At 35.3% G+C, this 16,878-nt stretch overlaps 2 protein-coding genes across 6 annotated transcripts; one reads left to right on the forward strand and one right to left on the reverse strand.

Annotated features, from left to right (window-relative positions):
* The first annotated feature begins 631 nt into the window (after positions 1–631).
* On the forward strand, positions 632–10,148 carry LOC147490432 (type IV inositol polyphosphate 5-phosphatase 3-like). Of its 4 annotated transcripts, none has more exons than XM_086564978.1 (12): positions 632–772; positions 2,848–2,921; positions 3,009–3,174; positions 3,477–3,542; positions 4,087–4,171; positions 4,349–4,453; positions 4,807–5,869; positions 6,582–6,766; positions 7,730–7,838; positions 9,096–9,238; positions 9,411–9,642; positions 9,915–10,148. In XM_086564978.1, exons 2-12 carry the CDS (start codon positions 2,892–2,894, stop codon positions 9,951–9,953), a joined length of 2,223 nt encoding a protein of 740 aa, XP_086421104.1. In that variant the 5' UTR covers positions 632–772; positions 2,848–2,891; the 3' UTR covers positions 9,954–10,148. The 4 variants fall into 4 exon arrangements, with proteins under 4 accessions (XP_086421104.1, XP_086421106.1, XP_086421107.1 ...); XM_086564980.1 differs by having other exon boundaries at positions 3,054–3,174; XM_086564981.1 differs by lacking the exon at positions 632–772 and having other exon boundaries at positions 2,381–2,921; positions 3,054–3,174.
* A 181-nt stretch (positions 10,149–10,329) lies between these two features.
* On the reverse strand, positions 10,330–14,927 carry LOC147490433 (UDP-Glycosyltransferase superfamily protein). 2 transcript variants are annotated; one of them, XM_086564982.1, is made up of 15 exons: positions 14,819–14,927; positions 14,663–14,734; positions 14,466–14,559; positions 14,206–14,348; positions 14,045–14,115; positions 13,812–13,893; positions 13,520–13,618; positions 13,344–13,399; positions 13,137–13,171; positions 12,847–13,063; positions 12,269–12,478; positions 11,857–11,916; positions 11,717–11,756; positions 11,415–11,636; positions 10,330–10,571 (listed from the first exon to the last, which is right to left on the reverse strand). In XM_086564982.1, the coding sequence occupies exons 1-15, from the start codon at positions 14,894–14,896 to the stop codon at positions 10,515–10,517; spliced, it is 1,536 nt and encodes a 511-aa protein (XP_086421108.1). In that variant the 5' UTR covers positions 14,897–14,927; the 3' UTR covers positions 10,330–10,514. The 2 variants fall into 2 exon arrangements, with proteins under 2 accessions (XP_086421108.1, XP_086421109.1); XM_086564983.1 differs by lacking the exon at positions 13,520–13,618.
* Between the last annotated feature and the right edge of the window lie 1,951 nt (positions 14,928–16,878).

Genomic DNA, 16,878 nt, shown 5'->3' on the forward strand with positions numbered 1-16,878 from the left:
TAACCGATTTTGGTCATTCTCCACCCACAAATACATGAATAAAAATATCATTTTTCAAAGGAAGAAAAACTGGATTTTTCATTCTGAAATATAACTAATTAAACCATGTCAGTGGACGAGGTGCAGGTGACTTTTGTGACTTTGTGAGTAGTGACTAGTTTGTCTTCCATCTTGCATTGCATCACCAGCACACAAGAACTAGCCAATAGAATTTTTTTTGCCAAAGATGTGCATCCAAACACCTTTCTATCCTCCCCCTACTTTTCTCTCCCAAAAAGTCGTCCCACTTCCTTGGCAGAGCCGTACATTATTTACCACTTAATTAACCCAAACTACCTTAACAATATTTAATCACTCATCGTGGTACTTCTAGAAAAACTGGGTCCCTAAAACGCAATGACCAAACACCAAACACCATTCCAGTCTTAGGATCATGAAGAAATCGACCGACCAATGACCATATCCACTACGACACTAACCACTCACCACTTAAGCATGTCATCATCAATTTAACTGTTTCCACACTATAGTTCATTTTCTTTAACTTTAAAACCAAGTTAAAGCACCTCAAACTTACTTACCAGTCAACTTCATCTCCCACTCTCATTAAAAAAACTACTTCAATTCTTATTCAATATATATATCTTTCTCTTTGTTGTGATCTCTTTGTCAACTCAAACCAGGTAGCACTCATTATATATTGCCAGTATAAAACAGTAATGTTTTCTTCTCTACTTCACCAATGAAGCACAGTCTAAGAAAACACCCAGAGGTAACAAAATATGTTCTTTCTTCTTTTTTTTATTTAGTGTCAAGTCTGTATGCTTGTTTCTTGTTTTTGTTCAATTATTAGAGTAACTATATGCTGAGAAGTTTGGTTGATATCTCTTGTTTCGGTTACTCCTGCATACAGCATTTCTGGTCCAGAGTTGTTTTCATTAAGATTTTTCAGTAGTTGCAAAAAAAGATGATACAGATGTGTTCTGATCGACTTCTACTTAAGCTTAAAAACAAAAGCTTCATTAAGTAGTAGGAAAAAGATCATACTGATGTGTTCTGACTTGTCCATAAGGCAACTGGACAAACATAGGTACTAGTTGGCTAGTTGGCTATTACATTCCACATCAAAACGGAGGCAGGAATTTGGACCACCCTGGTCTCCATCCTTTGATGGTGATTAAAAACCCTAGGAAGAATGAAACTCTTGCACCTGACCATTCAACTGCCAACCTATATATATCATCAGACACCATTTAGGACATTTACTAAACTTGTGCAATTTGGACACAACCACAACTGGCTTCAGCTTTTAGTTCCATTATACTTTCTGGAGCCCCCAGAATTATGGCTTGCAATTCGGCTTCCTCTGATCGACCAGCTTTTCCAGGCTTGTTTCCTGCCACTCTGCCAGCACTATTGGGTTAGGATTACCACCCACCTACCCCCAAAATTAGACGCATAAGTCAAATTGGGTTGACCGTTAACCTTTTGGTCAAAATGACACTACTGCCCTTTGTAATCCAAAAGTACTAAAAAGACACTATGTTTTGAAAATTGATAACATGTGTCAACATCTAAAAACAACTCAATCAACGTTCCTAATTTATGATAATACTATTACAATTTATGTTTTTTTTTTTTTGTGTTTTTTTGTATTTCTTTTTGAGTCCGGATTCAGTGAGGGTGATCACACAAGGCAACTTGTGTGAGCACACCTAATCCGACAGGATTTTCTTTGGGATTGAGATTAGATAACGAGTGATTAACACCGTTTTTCAAGATCAACCCTGACCGACAATGGATTTTTCTAAGTTTTGTCTTTAAATCAAACATGCAATGTTTTATGTCAATTTGGGTTTTTGTTCCATTATAATGGTGTTATTTGTTGACAATAATTACATGACTTAATTCAATTTGATAGAATAGACCGTGGTAGCTATTAATTTGGATTGTTGTGAATCATTAATAATGTAACAATGTTAGTGATAGTTCTACGAGAAGTCAAAAAGTTTTGTTGCTTTCAAACTATAACACACATTGAGCTTGTAATTTAAGATCAAACCATGAAAAACCTCAAATATCTATTTGGTTACTAAGACGATAAACCATAGAAGATTTTTTGGCGTCACCGATTGGAGAAGAAGACAAGTTATGTATGTTTAGATTGTTCATCACAATTGGAAATAACAAAATAGCTAAGGAGTTTGACTAGGAAAAAAGATGACACGTTTTATTTTCCGGTTAGAAAGGAAATTGATGTTCTTTTTGGATTTTGGGTTTTTGTCCATTGGTTTTTTTGTTTTGGATTTTAGGTTTTGTCCAAAAACAAAAAGAAAACTGTATTAATCACTTTTAAACAATCTCAATAATATTATATCAGGTTGTTTAAATCCTAATTGTCTAGTCTTGGGGAAGGTGTCATATACCCCCAAAACCTATAGTTCCTCTACTTGACTTTTGCAATTTACAATCTCAGGACAGTACTTAACATCCCTTCTGTCTTTGTGTTTAGGTAACAAGTAGTACTATTTTGATATCCCTTCTGAGCCAACCAAAAAAATTCTTTGACTTTAACCACTTGTGGATCTACAGTAATAGAATAAACTGGATCCCAAACTCCCAAAAGAGTACGACCCAACCAACATCATATCATTCTTAGACCGACAAATCAATATCCACTTCACAGTACACAAACAACACACACTCACCAGTCACCAGTCACCAGTCACCAGTCACCATTTAACTTGTTTATACTCTTTAACTTTACAGCCAAGTTTGTATATCATCTCTCAACTCACTTGTCAACTTCATCTCCCACTCATAAAAAAATCTTCTTTTTGTTACCAGCTATAGCATAGCACTCATTATATGCTTTCTTCTCTCCTTCAACAATGAAGCACAACCTAAGAAAACAACCAGAGGTAATAAAAATATGTTCTTTTTTATTTGTATGTTTTTTTTGCCTTGGGGAATTGTTGTTTTTATTCAATTAAAGTAACTACATGCAGAGAAACTGGCTTGAAATATGTTGTTTCGGTTACTCCTGCCTACAGCATTTCTGGCCCAGAGTTGTTTTGAGGAAATGGCTCAATATTACCACTACAGATACTGGCTTCTGTGCTGATACTGATGAAGGAGGCACTGATAATGATGATAATGATTCGGATAATGAAGGTTTGTGATTTTATGTTTATAAATTTGAGATGCCCACATGTGTTTTTGTTATCAAAATGATTTATTTAACTTCTTTTAGTTTGGATTAAATTGATTGTTTATATGATCTATTTGATGCTTCATTTGGCATGATTTCAAAGAACCCATAGCCGTGTTTGTTTGAAATTCAGTTACATGTTTCATTGATGTTGACTATATATATATTTTTTTATATTTTGATATTGGATTCAGAGAAAACCTTTTTTAGAATTACTATCATATTGCTCACTGGCCTGAGCTACAATTTTATGCTTGCTGTACAGATGATAGTGAGTGGGCGCAAGAATCTCGCTTTAAGGTGAAAAAAGATGATTGGTTGGGGAACAATGGTAAAGAGCTTCTTGCTTTTCTACTTCTTTTATTTATTTTTTACTTTTACTTTTTGTGGTATGCATATAGATTGTTTTTAACTTCTATCTTGAATGAGGAAGGGGAGGTCCAATTTTCTCTGCAACCTATCCTAACACCATGGTTCTTTGAAGTAGTTATGACAGTCTTTTCATTTGCAACAGAGACCATTGTGTATTTGTTATTATGCTTGTATCCTTAGTTTCTAAGAAGTATACAAGATTAATGGTTACACATATGTGACCATCTCAATATACAGCTAAGTTAGTCTTCAATACTTCAATATGATTTTATTTAGTTTTTCCTGTTAGTTTTAAATATTTGCCATCTTTTGGCTGTCACCTTTGACATTTGTCTGACATATATGCATGTTTTTTCAGCGCTCCTTGTATCAACGTTCTCAAATATTTGAGGCTTTAGCTTGTGCTGTATAATTTAGGAGTCCCAAGACTTATAGTCAAATTTTTTTCCTGTCATTTTGTTCCACTTTCTTATCATTGATTTTGTTAATGTGGAAATGTGTAGAGCGTCCATCCGAGACCCTTCGCAGGGCAAGAAGAAGAAACTCAGAGACCCTTCGAGCTCAGTATATAACTACCAAAGAACTCAGGCATGTCTCTCCTTTCTTAATATACAAAACTATCATGATGTGCTTAGTTTAGTTCTACATACGTAGTAAATTGAAATATAATGGAGAATTGGAAAAAACAACTGCAGTTACATATCTAAAGTTATAGAGTTGCAATAGTTTCTAGCTTTTGTAATCTGCAGGTATTGGTATTTTCAGGATTTCTGTTGGAACGTGGAATGTTGGAGGTGAACCTCCACCTGATGATTTGGATATTAGAGATTGGTTAGATGTAGACGAACCTGCTGATATTTACGTTCTCGGGTACACTTCTCCTTCGAAAACCAATATTATCCATCTCAATGTTCTTTCCCCCTATAATTCCACTTATTGTGGATCTCCCCTGACATTTATTATCTCATTGTTTTTTCTGGTAATATTTTCTACCTTTGTTTCTTAGTACTATCCAGTCAACAATAAACTCCTGGGATTTAGACATTTTTTTTTTCATTTATACCTACAAGAGATATTAGATAAAATTTAGAAACTTAGAAACTTGTAGTGTTTGCACTGTCTATAACTTTCCTTTCCATTAGTATATAACCAATCTCTGACAGCTGCAAATCTCCATTTTATGTTTTTATTTTACTATTTCCACAAATGCTCTATGACTGCAGTTTTCAAGAAGTTGTTCCACTAAATGCTGGAAACGTCTTAGGTGCAGAGGACAGCAGACGAGTTCCGCAATGGGAATCTATTATTCGGGACACACTGAACAGAGTTCAATCTCCGAAGACAAAGTTTAAATGTTACAGTGATCCACCTTCTCCATCAAAATTTAAGCCATTGGATGGTATCCCAGATATTGGAGATGAAATATATACTGACAGTGATGGTGATGAGGAACGTCCACTGAATGACACTGACAGTGATGGTGATGAGGAAGTGCACCCATTGGATGAAGAATATAATCATTTCGAAGAAATCAAACATGCTCCCATGACGAGTGGAAATGATATCATGAATAGCGGAGCCTCAAACCTGGAAGGGTATTGCCAGAAGAAAGGTCGTGTCGGAAGTTTAGAAGCATCACTTACACAGCCAAAAGGAAAATTAAGTAGAACACTTAGTTCGTCAGAAAGGATAAGTTTGAGCTGGCCAGAGAGACCGCTGGACTTGCTAGGTCAGTATGTTTTAGAGCGGCCAAATTCCTTAAAACCTGTAAAATCTCTTAGGACATCAAAGTCCTTCAGAACATATAAAAAGTCATATACTGATAAACGTGAAGGGTATTGCCAGATCGAAGGTGGTCTGGGAAGTTCAGAAGCATCGCTTACACAGCCAAAAGGTAAATTAAGTAGAACAGTGAGTGGATTAGAAAGGATCAATTTGGGCTGGCCAGAGCTACCACTGGACTTGCTAGGGCAGCGTGTTTTAGAGCAGCCAAATCCCTTCAAATCTGTAAAATCTTTTAAAACATCAAAGCCTTTGAGAACTTATAATTCCTTTAAGTCATCTACCGGTAATATGGAGGAGCCTTCGGAGATGGCTTTGCTTGCAGACCTCGACCTAGAATCTCTTATACATCGAAAAAGAAGATCTCCTTTCGTGAGGATAGTGAGTAAGCAAATGGTTGGGATTTTTCTTTCCATATGGGTTCGTAGAAGGTTACGGAGGCATATTCAGAATCTAAGGGTGTCTACAGTTGGTGTTGGTGTTATGGGTTACATTGGTAACAAGGCAAGTCACTTTCCGTTGTTTAGAACCTTCCATCTAAATGATGTTTATAGATCGTAATTTTACTTTTCTGATTGTTTTTCTGCTTCTTTTTGCAATGTAATTATCTTCCAATGGAAATATCATATGTTTTTTGAATGCTAAAACATAGCTAATGTGCCATTTGATTTGTACAAAATGACTAAGTCTACCTTGAATTATATAAAAACTTTTGACGTCTGATGAGAATGCAAGACCTATATAGAGGAAAACTGACTGAAGCCTTGTTAAATTTGTCAAAGTTGGAAATGTGCTCATTGACATGCTGACATACATATGTTGACATCTAATTGGTTTACCATAACTTTCTTCTAGGATTCAGTCTTGATACTGGTAATATCATGATAATGTTCCAGAAATGCAGAAGGGGGCTTATAAATGGGTGGATGTCAATCTCCCATACAGTTTAGCATATTATTTTGGAATAGTTGTGTAAATTTTACTTCATTCAGCCTACATTACTTTTTAATTGACCTTTTCTCTTCTCAATTGTTAAGGAATTGATTTAAACTAATTACTTTAGGAAACATCATATATATTCATTATTATTTAAAGGATCAGTCCCTTTTATGATGTTTGATTTCCTGTACCAAATATACTGAATGAGTTTAGTTTCTATGTTCTTATTTTGAGCTACAGTAATTGGACTTATGTTGATGACTTTTATATGTTCCAGGGATCAATATCAGTCAGTATGTCTATATACCAGACACTATTTTGTTTTATCTGCACTCATCTGACGTCGGGTGAGAAATATGGGGATGAACTTCGAAGAAATGCAGATGTCAAAGAGATACATCGTAGGACCCGCTTTTATCCAGCATCTCACATTGGTTTCCCCCGAACCATCCACGATCATGAGTAAGTAAAGAAGAAACACTTTCCTTTTCATTCTTAATCAAGACACACTACAATTAGAAATTACGATCCATATCACTTTTTTTCATTTTTTATCAAGCCTTCTCTCTCATGGATATTATTTTTCTCTGTTTTCTTATGAGGTTAGTTTAGCTTTATTGCCTTCTGTATACATACAGAACTGGATATTCGTAGGAGTTATGGAGAATATTTACCTTTTAGGTTAAAATGATTGAATATCGCAATCAGTTCTATGCTTTTAAGCAGGTTATCATGAGGCTGGCCTATATAGGTGTTTGTGCTTTTTGTTTGTTTGTTTGTTTGTTTGTTATTATTTGAATTGTAGAGCAGATACTACTGGAGGATGCTATTCCTTGTGATTTTTCAAGTGCATAAACCTAAACTAATGCTGACATTGAGTTTTGTAAATGAAGACCATTCAAACCTTATTGGTAGATTTTCTTTCAAATAAAACATGTTGGCTTGTATTTTTCATAATAAATCTATTCTGAATTCTATAAATTTGTGGCTATGAATATGATTTTTCACACACTAATCAGTAAAGGTTGGAATGCACGTAGGCTGATGATCCCCACATGCTCAGAATTTTCATATGTGTACACATTTTGTAAGTTAGTATGAATTTCAGATTAAACGCCAACTTGAGTCTGATAAGACGCCAATCAGCACAGTATGTAATAGGTGGTATCACATCCATTATCAAAATAATACTGGAGTATTATGATATTACATGCTAAATTTCTTGTAAATCATAGGGAAACCCACATAGCACCTCTTCAAGATAAGTAGGTCTTATGTATACCTATAAGCTTTCTGAGTGGTAGTTGTTACCCTGAGCATGAGAGGAAAACAGCTTGTTTGTGAAGATTGCAATGAATCCTGAAATTGTATTATGTCCGTTCTCATTTTTCTCTCTACAAAATTAACTTGCTTTTACATTTGCAGAAGAATAATTTGGCTTGGAGATCTGAATTACCGTATCAATTTACGATATGAGGAAACACGAGAACTCATTTCAAAAGCAGAATGGTCTAAATTGGCTGAGAAGGATCAGGTAACTTGATTTTTCTTATTTTTAATTTCTTGAGAAAGTTCCTTAACGACCTGTTTATTCCTTGTGTTAAAGTTGGTTAGCTATAATGCTGATGCATATTTGCACTCTTTATCTTTACATTCCTCCACCAAATCAAACAAAACTTTTCGTGAAAATGAATCTGCAGAACCAAGCACACTTTAATTTTTCCGAATTTTTCCTGACTTTTTACTAAGCCAATTATCGATTTATTGGTCAAAAAGAAAAATGTAAGTTAATTATCTTAGTTGCATGGAGCGGGAGCGAGTGCGAGTGCGGGTGCGGGGAAGTGGATGTTCTAAAAAAGACATAGGATAGGGAGCGTCTGTCAAATATGTGTAAAATATATATATAAATAAAAAGGGTTATCATAGAATATATTGTTGGAAGCATGACAAATATGAAATGGAGTTCATTGTTGATACAAGTTCTATATCCTTTTCCTAGGAAGATTTCCATTTGTATTTTTTCACCTTTTGTAGTAAAAATAGCGAACATATTATTAGATTTCTTATAAATAAAACGGGAAAATCCATTATATTGCTATAAAATGTCTCACACATCAATTTTTATTCATTAACTTATTACATAAATGAAAAAGATTATTTTAAATAAATGAATATTTAATAACGAGCTATATCATACGGAAATAGAACCAATTTTGTTAGGAGCGAGGTTCCGAGGAGGATCCTAGTGGGGAGTGCAGAATCGAGGTTCCAGAGCGGGTGCAGCACCGTGTATACAAGGATCCTGTAACTAAGGTTGAAATACAAACTGCAGAAATATGAGAGTATGAGACTATTCTTTTTGTTCTTCTGTTTTGGTCCCCCATTTGTTTTGAGTCCTTAGTTATATGTGGAAGGGTCATGTCTTGGTTAAATGGGGTCCTGGTCGGTGTGTGTCTGGGTTGTGGTCCTAGGAATTAGCTGCCTCCTGGGACCACTGTATCATGGATCTTCCATTAAAAAAAATAGGGAGAGAAAAGTATCACGATGATATCACAAGGTCGTTTTAGCATGGTGACGATAACATGTTTGTTCACCCCATAAGGAACCACTTTTGACCTTATAAGATATGATAATTGGTTTCATACAAATAGTAGTTTTGGAACAGTTTATCGATATTTCCCCGTGGCTTTTTAGTTTGAACTCTTGATAACCTCCATTTGGGTTTTGCCAATTGGTTCAGTTAATTAATAGACGCCTAATTAATTAGAGCTTGACATGACTGTTGATGCAGCTTATACGAGAGCTTAAAAAAGGGCGTGCATTTGATGGATGGACAGAAGGCACATTGACATTTCCACCAACATACAAGTATGAGTTTAATTCGAGTAAATATCGTGGAGAGGATCCAAAATCTGGAAGGCGTAATCCTGCATGGTATGCATATAAACTTTCTCAGTTCATCCGAAAGAAACTAAGTTTCTACATTTTACTTTTAGTTGCACCTTAGGAAGTCCAATGTAACGTTGTTGTCCTGACCTCTCAACGTTGATGTTGTGTTAATTTAGTGTTTAGAGCATTTATTACCTCAGCCAAGCTCATCTTTCAGGTGTGATCGCATTCTTTCTTTTGGAAAGGGAACGAGGCTGTTAAATTATAATAGAGTTGAAGAGATGCTTTCTGACCATCGGCCTGTGAAAGCCCTTTACATAGCTGAAGTTGAAGTTTTCTGCCATAAAAAGCTACAGAAGGTCCTCGCGTTCACTGATCCAGAGCTTAAACATGAAGATGTACCATACGTGGAAAATGACATTGGAATGGACAGTTTATGGTTTGGAGAGGTACATTTACTAACTTAAAAGAGGATAGCAATATAGCATGCATATAAAGCTTCTTCGTTAGAGTCCTAGACTCCTTGCAAGAAAACCATAATTCCCACCCCACCCCCCCCAAAGTTGGAATCATCTGGTCTTGTTGCCAAAGTATGGTCCTTGTGCCTTTAGTTAGGAGGAAGTACCGTTCAAAGCGAACACAAGCTCTTGTGAACTAAAAATGTGGGAAAAGAGGCACACTGTAAATCTCAATCTAAACCTATTGTTGTTTTTACTTACAGGTTATGATCAAGGATATCGAGACGGCTTCAACTTTGTAGTTGACCTTGTATGTATTCTTTTTTATTCAATTTGTTTTTGTAATTGATGTTGTACACATCCTCATTGTAAAGTTGTATTCTAAAAGCTTCAACCAATCGATACAGTTCAGAGCAGTCAATTTTCAAACTCTGATGTGTTTTTTTTTTTTTTAAATTTCCTACAAGTTTGAACTGTAGGTTATGGTGTTTCTTTCCTTGACGTTCTATTTAAATGAAACTACAGCTGAGTTGCAAATTCTCCCTCAGTCAAACTAATGGATGGAGATTGGGCATGAGGATAAACTATCCATACTTTAACCATGCAAAGACAAATGTTGTTTTACAAGTGAAGAAAACGGAATGATAATACTGCATAATTAACCAGTCAGATATTAAGTAAGCGTCCAAAGAAACTATTCGATAAGCCGACTGCTTAGTATAAACGTCATTTATAATTTATACATGAATGATTATATCACAACTTCACAAGGAATACTATCACACAAAATAACAATAATGGGACATCAAAGCCATAAACCTTGCAAGCCCGAAGTTCTGACAAAAAGGCAAAGTTAAATTGGCTCAACTTTGACACTTCATCTCTTCCTTGATAGCGTTCACAGCTTCTCCAACTCCATCCTGAAAATTCCAAAGTATTTAGCAACATTTTTATACTTTGCATACTTAAAACACACCCGAAAATGAAATTTAGCAGTCAAATAGTGCATGAAAGGATCCCAAACAGCAAGAGACAGACATCTGCTCCAATCTAAACTGGTCTCTCTTACATAAGCAAAAATGGTAAATGTGGTCCCTTATAAGTTTCGAATTGGGCAGATATTCATGTGGTCATTCTCATGATCATATAGACTATCTTAATAGAAGGGAAAATAAAATAAGAATAATAATTGCATTTGAAAGTTTGTAACCCCATGCATTCATAGTAGTTATGGCTGGAAATATTTTTTGACTCTATTTTAAATGAAGACTTGATGGGGGTGGAAAATTTGGAATGTTCTTATTCTGTGGAAATGATCTATACTGTGACTTGTGAGGAGCTCAAACCCCATACAAAATGAGCACACCTAGTGCTAGTTCGTGGAATAGGTCGAAGGCTGATGCTATCAAAAGCAAAATCTCAAGTGGTAGCATATACCTGGCCCTCACTGACTCAAGTCATCTAAACTAAATCTAGAGTAGCTACCTTAACAAAATAAAGTTATTAAGATAGCAGTCATCATATCTGAATGCCCATGCACGAGATACAAATAAGAGATCTAGACCAGCGATCCTTATGTCACTTGACGGAAGTTGAAGATCAGGTTTTGATCTAGGTGATTTTCTTGCCTTGCTGATTGAAATGGTGCCTCACCTTCAGAACATGATTTCTACTTAGCACCGTAATGTATAAATATAATCTTTGATCTCCACTACCAGGAAACATAAGAGAGAAAATGCATCGATGGAAATGGTAGAATGTACCTCTGAAACAATTCTTTCAGAAATTTCTGATGCACATGCCTTTATTTCAGGAGATAAAGCTGAATTTAAGGCATTTGTTAACACATTTGCAGCTTTCCAAATGTCAGTATCATCATCTTTATCTGGGAACAAAAGGTACTTGTCTAGTGGTTCTGGTGCAACTCCAAGCCAGAACATCCTCTCTGCCCAATAGAACTGATCCAACAGAAATGGGCATATAACCTGCAGCCCAAAATTCATCAATAAACACCAACTAAAACATATAATTAAATGCTAGTGATCCATGGAGGTCTGTAACCAACCTGGGGGAGTCCAGTATGTAGTGCTGCTGCAGTAGAACCACTGCTTACCCATTAAGACCAAGAAGAAGAGGAGGTCGCATCAGCTCAGTGAATTGAATGGTTTTGAAATAACAATCTCTGGTATGAGTATAAGTTGCTACCTGCCACCGTGATGTACCACCACAGCACATCTTTGAAAGAGCCAATTGTATGGGATGGTACTATTTTACAAACATGGAGAATAAGGTCAGTAACTTCAAAATAGAAAGAGGTGAAGATATGCAACAAGACCTTGTTTTTGGTAAATTCTTCTTTGACACAAATGAAGTTGAAATGACAAAATGATAATGAGCATCATCAGCTATTGAAACTTCTGACCAATGTCCAGGACGACCAGAAGCATCGAGGCTTGTCTACTAAGGTCCAAGGTCTATATGTGGAATAACGGACATTTTAAGATTTTTGTCTTTCAGACATATACAGCAGTCTTGAGTCTTAATGCTGAATTTTTCCATTTATGAATATCTCACTTAAAATGACCATTCTTGCCGAGAAGGATTCAAAAGTAAGTACCCGGAAAAACAGAAGAGCCGATCCCAAAAAAGGACACCATCCTCAGAGCAGATTTTTCGATCAAAACAAGACAATGCCTCAGCAAGCATCTGAATAGCAGAGTCTAAAGGTTCATACCCAGCAGTAAAAAGGATGAATCTGTAATTCGTGATCTGTATAACAGCTTGAAGTACTAGAAGAAATGCTCGTGAGTTCCTCAGAAAACCCATGCTGCATATAACAAAGGTCACTTAGTTCAAGAAACTAAGGACATGGATGACACATAATTTAATACTACCAGACCACCAGTACATCATGGATGGCTCCTATATAGTGTACATAGAGTAGTTTAAGCTCAGTAAGTCCAACAAATAGCAGAATGTCAACGCAATGTGGCTTTTACACGTTACTCATAACCTGCCTTGGTCTCTACAGCTCGTCTATAGAAAGTACATATTCTCATAAACTCTAATATGTTACTTTTGAGAGGGTCCAACTATGTTTATTTTCTTAGATTCTAATACTTCACTTTTGATAATGTTCAAAGCAGGAACTTAGGAAGTAGTTGCAGATGAGTTAAGATAAATGACTAAACTTACCTTCCAACTGAAGAAAACCCTATGAAGATGGGGACATCTGAAGTAGAAGTCATCAGAAAGCATTGTAAATCCATATGAGTTGAACAGAGTTCATCCTTTGGGTGTAGATATCTTTCAGAAAATTGAATTGATAGATCTCTGCATTTGTTACATGAAAACTGCCATTCCATGGGAACAAACCAAAAGCCACATACTCGAACATTTGATGGCCAATAACCTGTTATTCCCTTCGGTTAGCAGCACATAACAAATAATTCCACAAATAGTGAAAAACTGATAAAACAAACAACCTGGGCATTCAACAACTTCCTTGCTAAATCCATACCTGTTGGATATTTTGTTCATTAAAAAAATATCAGAGAGGGAAAGAGAGATAAAGAGTTTGATATGCTCTGCTAGCTGCAAATATGTGCAGTAAAAAAGGAAAAAACAACTTAACCTATACTAGATTTGGCACTCCATTTAAAGCCATATTAAGAGGTAGTCATAATTCTTACAACAGCATGGGGGATTGAACCCAATCATGTGATGTGGGAAGACCTGTGACTGGATCCTGCATTTGAAAAGATAAAAAAATACTTGTAAGATTTAACACATACTGGTATCTACGAGCTTTTTAAGCGCTTAGGTATGATCAGAGAATTACTTCTCTTCATTTATCAAAGGCACAAACCATAAAAGGGCAAGGACTCAGGTTTAATTCACTCCTCCATGATCCCCAATCTTCAGTGAAAAGAGGCCACATCCAATGTATGACATCATTCCAGCAAACCTATTTTGGGCATTAAAGTGAAAATCAGATGCTATTAATCTTATGTGTTTCTACAAAGATATATCACACTTGTGAAATGGTACACTTTCCGTGATCTAATAACTGTCTAAAGATGCAGTAGATGAGGTAGAAAAAATGTGATTCTCATAAGCAATTCTAATTTTTTTAGATATTGAAAAGAAATGTGACATACCTTGTGAGGAGGAACTAGCTGAAGATAGTTAAATAAGAGTGGGATATCCTTCTTGAATTGGCGTTCAAATGATGAAGGTGCACTATGAAGAAAGTTACATAAGGGCCAGATCAAAACAATAAGCAGTCGAAACAATACAGTTTACTCTATCATCCAATAAGGAAATAAGATTAACATTACATGTTGGGGAGAATAAACAATGAAAAGATTATTGTTGAGACTTATTTTAGCACCTGTAGGGAACAACATATGGAGCAGCAACAACACAGCGAACACGAAAAAGTTCTGCAAGGCTCCATCCTTCCTGCATTAGTATGTGAAAAAACAAAAATCACAGTTTCTAACTATAAACAATGTTCAGAGGTATATAATGCAAATTCAAAGAAATAGATACCAATGCAAAAAAGTTAATCACTATGAAGTCATCTTCCATACTTGGACCATCTCCAAATATCCTCCCCATTACATCCAAGCATTCATTTCTATGTTCTTTTGTAATGATCTTCTTTTGCATTGAAAATGAGATTTCCACAGACTCTAAGCAGCAAGAAAAGGAATTCAAGTTAGAACTTAAATTTGTTGTTCTCCCTATAGATGTAGAACAAAAGCAACTCTTGGTTTAAACTTTAAACATGTTAAATTTGCAATTCTAACCTGAAGTGCTATGATCCTGATAAGCAGAAACAACAGGTGGTGATGAAACCGGCAAAAAGGAGACACTCTTAGCAGCCAAATGTGGAATCAAATTCTGTAAAAAAAAAAAAAAAAAAAAAAAGCCAACATCTTCATATTCAAGTTATCAACTGATTAATGGATTGGTAATAACAGTTGTGAAATATAAAAGTGTGAACCTGATGAGAAGAATGAGTGATGAGAAACACTTGGTATTGAAGTTGGTCAATAGCAAAACATGCAGCAATGGCCTGAAAAGTATAATGATCAGTTAACAAAGAGAAACAGAAAGAAAGAGAGAAAGAGAAAGAGTGTGTGTGTGTATGTGTTGTTACAGAAATGGGTAGCACGTCTCCTTTGGTTCCAAATGCCATGAAAACAGCTCTTGCCTTCTTGCTGCTCTCACTCTCCATGGGCGCCTTCTCTGTTTCTCTTCTTCTCTGTTTCTACTCTTTAATAACGCGGGCTTTTCTATGGGTTTTTTTGTAGTGTTTAGTTTTTAGGATCGGGCGTTTCTATGGGCTTTGTTGTAGTGTTTAGTTTTTAGGATCGGGCCTGGACTAGAAACTCCGAAGAGAGAATTAACTATGGGTGATTAGAAAAAGGGAGCAGTCTAATGGAGAGCAGCTAAAAGTTGTCACATAGGCCTTTTAGCATGCCTAGTCATATTTGACAACCCAAAATAAAAAAAGCATTCCAATCACACTTTTAGCAAAAAGGGAGCGTAAAAGTCGTTTGTCTATTAAATTAATTGGGGAGCTGCTACATAAATAACCAAAGACGGTGTCATCCATCTCCCAAAACTTATTATGGCCTTTTAGCGAATGATCCTTTGGGTGTATTTTTGACAACTTCCAAAATTTAAAAAACATTCCATTGGAATGACATTTTTGTGGTTGGGATGCTATATTGCCCTTTAGCCGCCCATATAGCACCCCATTGGACTTGCTCTAAGGAGTTGCGTTGATTTAAAACATATTGAAAATAGTTAGTGTCTTACTGAGCATGATGTATGAAATCTCATGATATTTATCAAGGTGCCATGGAAAATCAAGAAAAAAAAAATTACACAATAATCATTTGTTATTATCTATGAGAAAACTTTTATGCCATGTACACTTTTTTCTCAGCTAATGCAAACAAAGGAAGCTTGAGATCAAGTGTGTGTCCACTGATTCTAACAATATAAAATTAATTAAACAGAGTAAAAAAAATCAAAAGATATTTTGTTGCTTGATCTTGAGACGTTATAACTACGTCAAACAATCAACAGCCGCACGTGATGCAACTGTACTTATGGTTATGGTGTGAAATCCTGCGACATGTTACATAACTTGATTTCCTACTTTACTTATTTGAAGAAAAATTGAAGGCTTAATAAGTGAGTAGAAGTGCCTCTAAGCAAGAAGTAAAAAGAAGAAATCTCCTGTAGCATCTGCTCTATTACTTTTAGGACTGCAACTTACTTTTGACCTCAGCTATGGAGAGAGTGTTGTGTGTGGTGTAGTTTCAAACTCTAAGGTAATTTCTTATTGCTTAAGATTTTAGCATAGCCGACGACACTGATGAGAAGATAATCCTCATTTCAAGTCAACTCTAGACTCATCTCTATTTATGCCAGACCTAGTTATGGACAACGATGGACTCCCTTCTCTGTCTCATTACTTACTGTACGCAGGGGCGGCTCAAGATAATCGGGGGCCCTAAGCAAAGTTCGAATAGGGAATCTTCTATGATTAATATATACTAATAAAAATTGTTTTTTTTTTTTTTTTTTTTCTCACAACATCTTATTGATTTGTTTACGTTATTTCATATGATCCCAACTTTTTCTTTTTGTCTTTCTTGAATAGTCTTCACACAAACTTGAAACTTTAATTGATTTATTTAACAAAAAATTGCAAATAGAAAGAGAGAATGTAGAATAATTATATACCAAATAAAACAAATATAGAAAGAAATAGAGATTATAGGGAAAAATCATAAAAGGCAAAAATATGATATAGATAAGATTGAATTGTTGGCGTTATATATACTTGATTATTTGTTATAGGATGATGAAGAACTTTAATAAGTTATGGAAGCGTGCTACTTTTTGTTAGAGAAGGCGAGGGAACCGAAGGAGTTTAAGTGTTTAACACTACTTCAACAAATAAAAATTGTTACATCTTTTTTAATTTTTTTTTCTCACAACATCTTATTGATTTAATTTGTATACATTATTTCATATGATCCCAGCTTTTTTTTTTTTCTTTCTTGAATTCTTAACACAAAGTTGAAACTTTAATAGATTTATTTAAGAAAAAAATTGCAAATAGAGAGAGAGAATGTAGAATAATTTTACACCAAATAAAACAAATATAGAAAGAAAAAAAGATTAAATTGAATTGTTGGT

This window comes from Coptis chinensis, chromosome 6 (assembly GCF_015680905.1).
Source record: "Coptis chinensis isolate HL-2020 chromosome 6, ASM1568090v1, whole genome shotgun sequence".
Lineage (NCBI taxonomy): Eukaryota > Viridiplantae > Streptophyta > Magnoliopsida > Ranunculales > Ranunculaceae > Coptis > Coptis chinensis.

Coding starts and splice junctions, on each gene's coding strand:
- LOC147490432 (XM_086564978.1), top strand. CDS start 2,892: ATGAAGCACAACCTAAGAAAACAACCAGAG. Junction 6,767..7,729: donor CGAACCATCCACGATCATGA/GTAAGTAAAGAA, acceptor TTACATTTGCAG/AAGAATAATTTGGCTTGGAG. Junction 9,643..9,914: donor ACAGTTTATGGTTTGGAGAG/GTACATTTACTA, acceptor TTTTACTTACAG/GTTATGATCAAGGATATCGA.
- LOC147490433 (XM_086564982.1), bottom strand. CDS start 14,896: ATGGAGAGTGAGAGCAGCAAGAAGGCAAGAGCTGTTTTCATGGCATTT. Junction 14,349..14,465: donor TCAGGATCATAGCACTTCAG/GTTAGAATTGCA, acceptor CTTGCTGCTTAG/AGTCTGTGGAAATCTCATTT. Junction 13,894..14,044: donor CCATATGTTGTTCCCTACAG/GTGCTAAAATAA, acceptor CTTTCTTCATAG/TGCACCTTCATCATTTGAAC.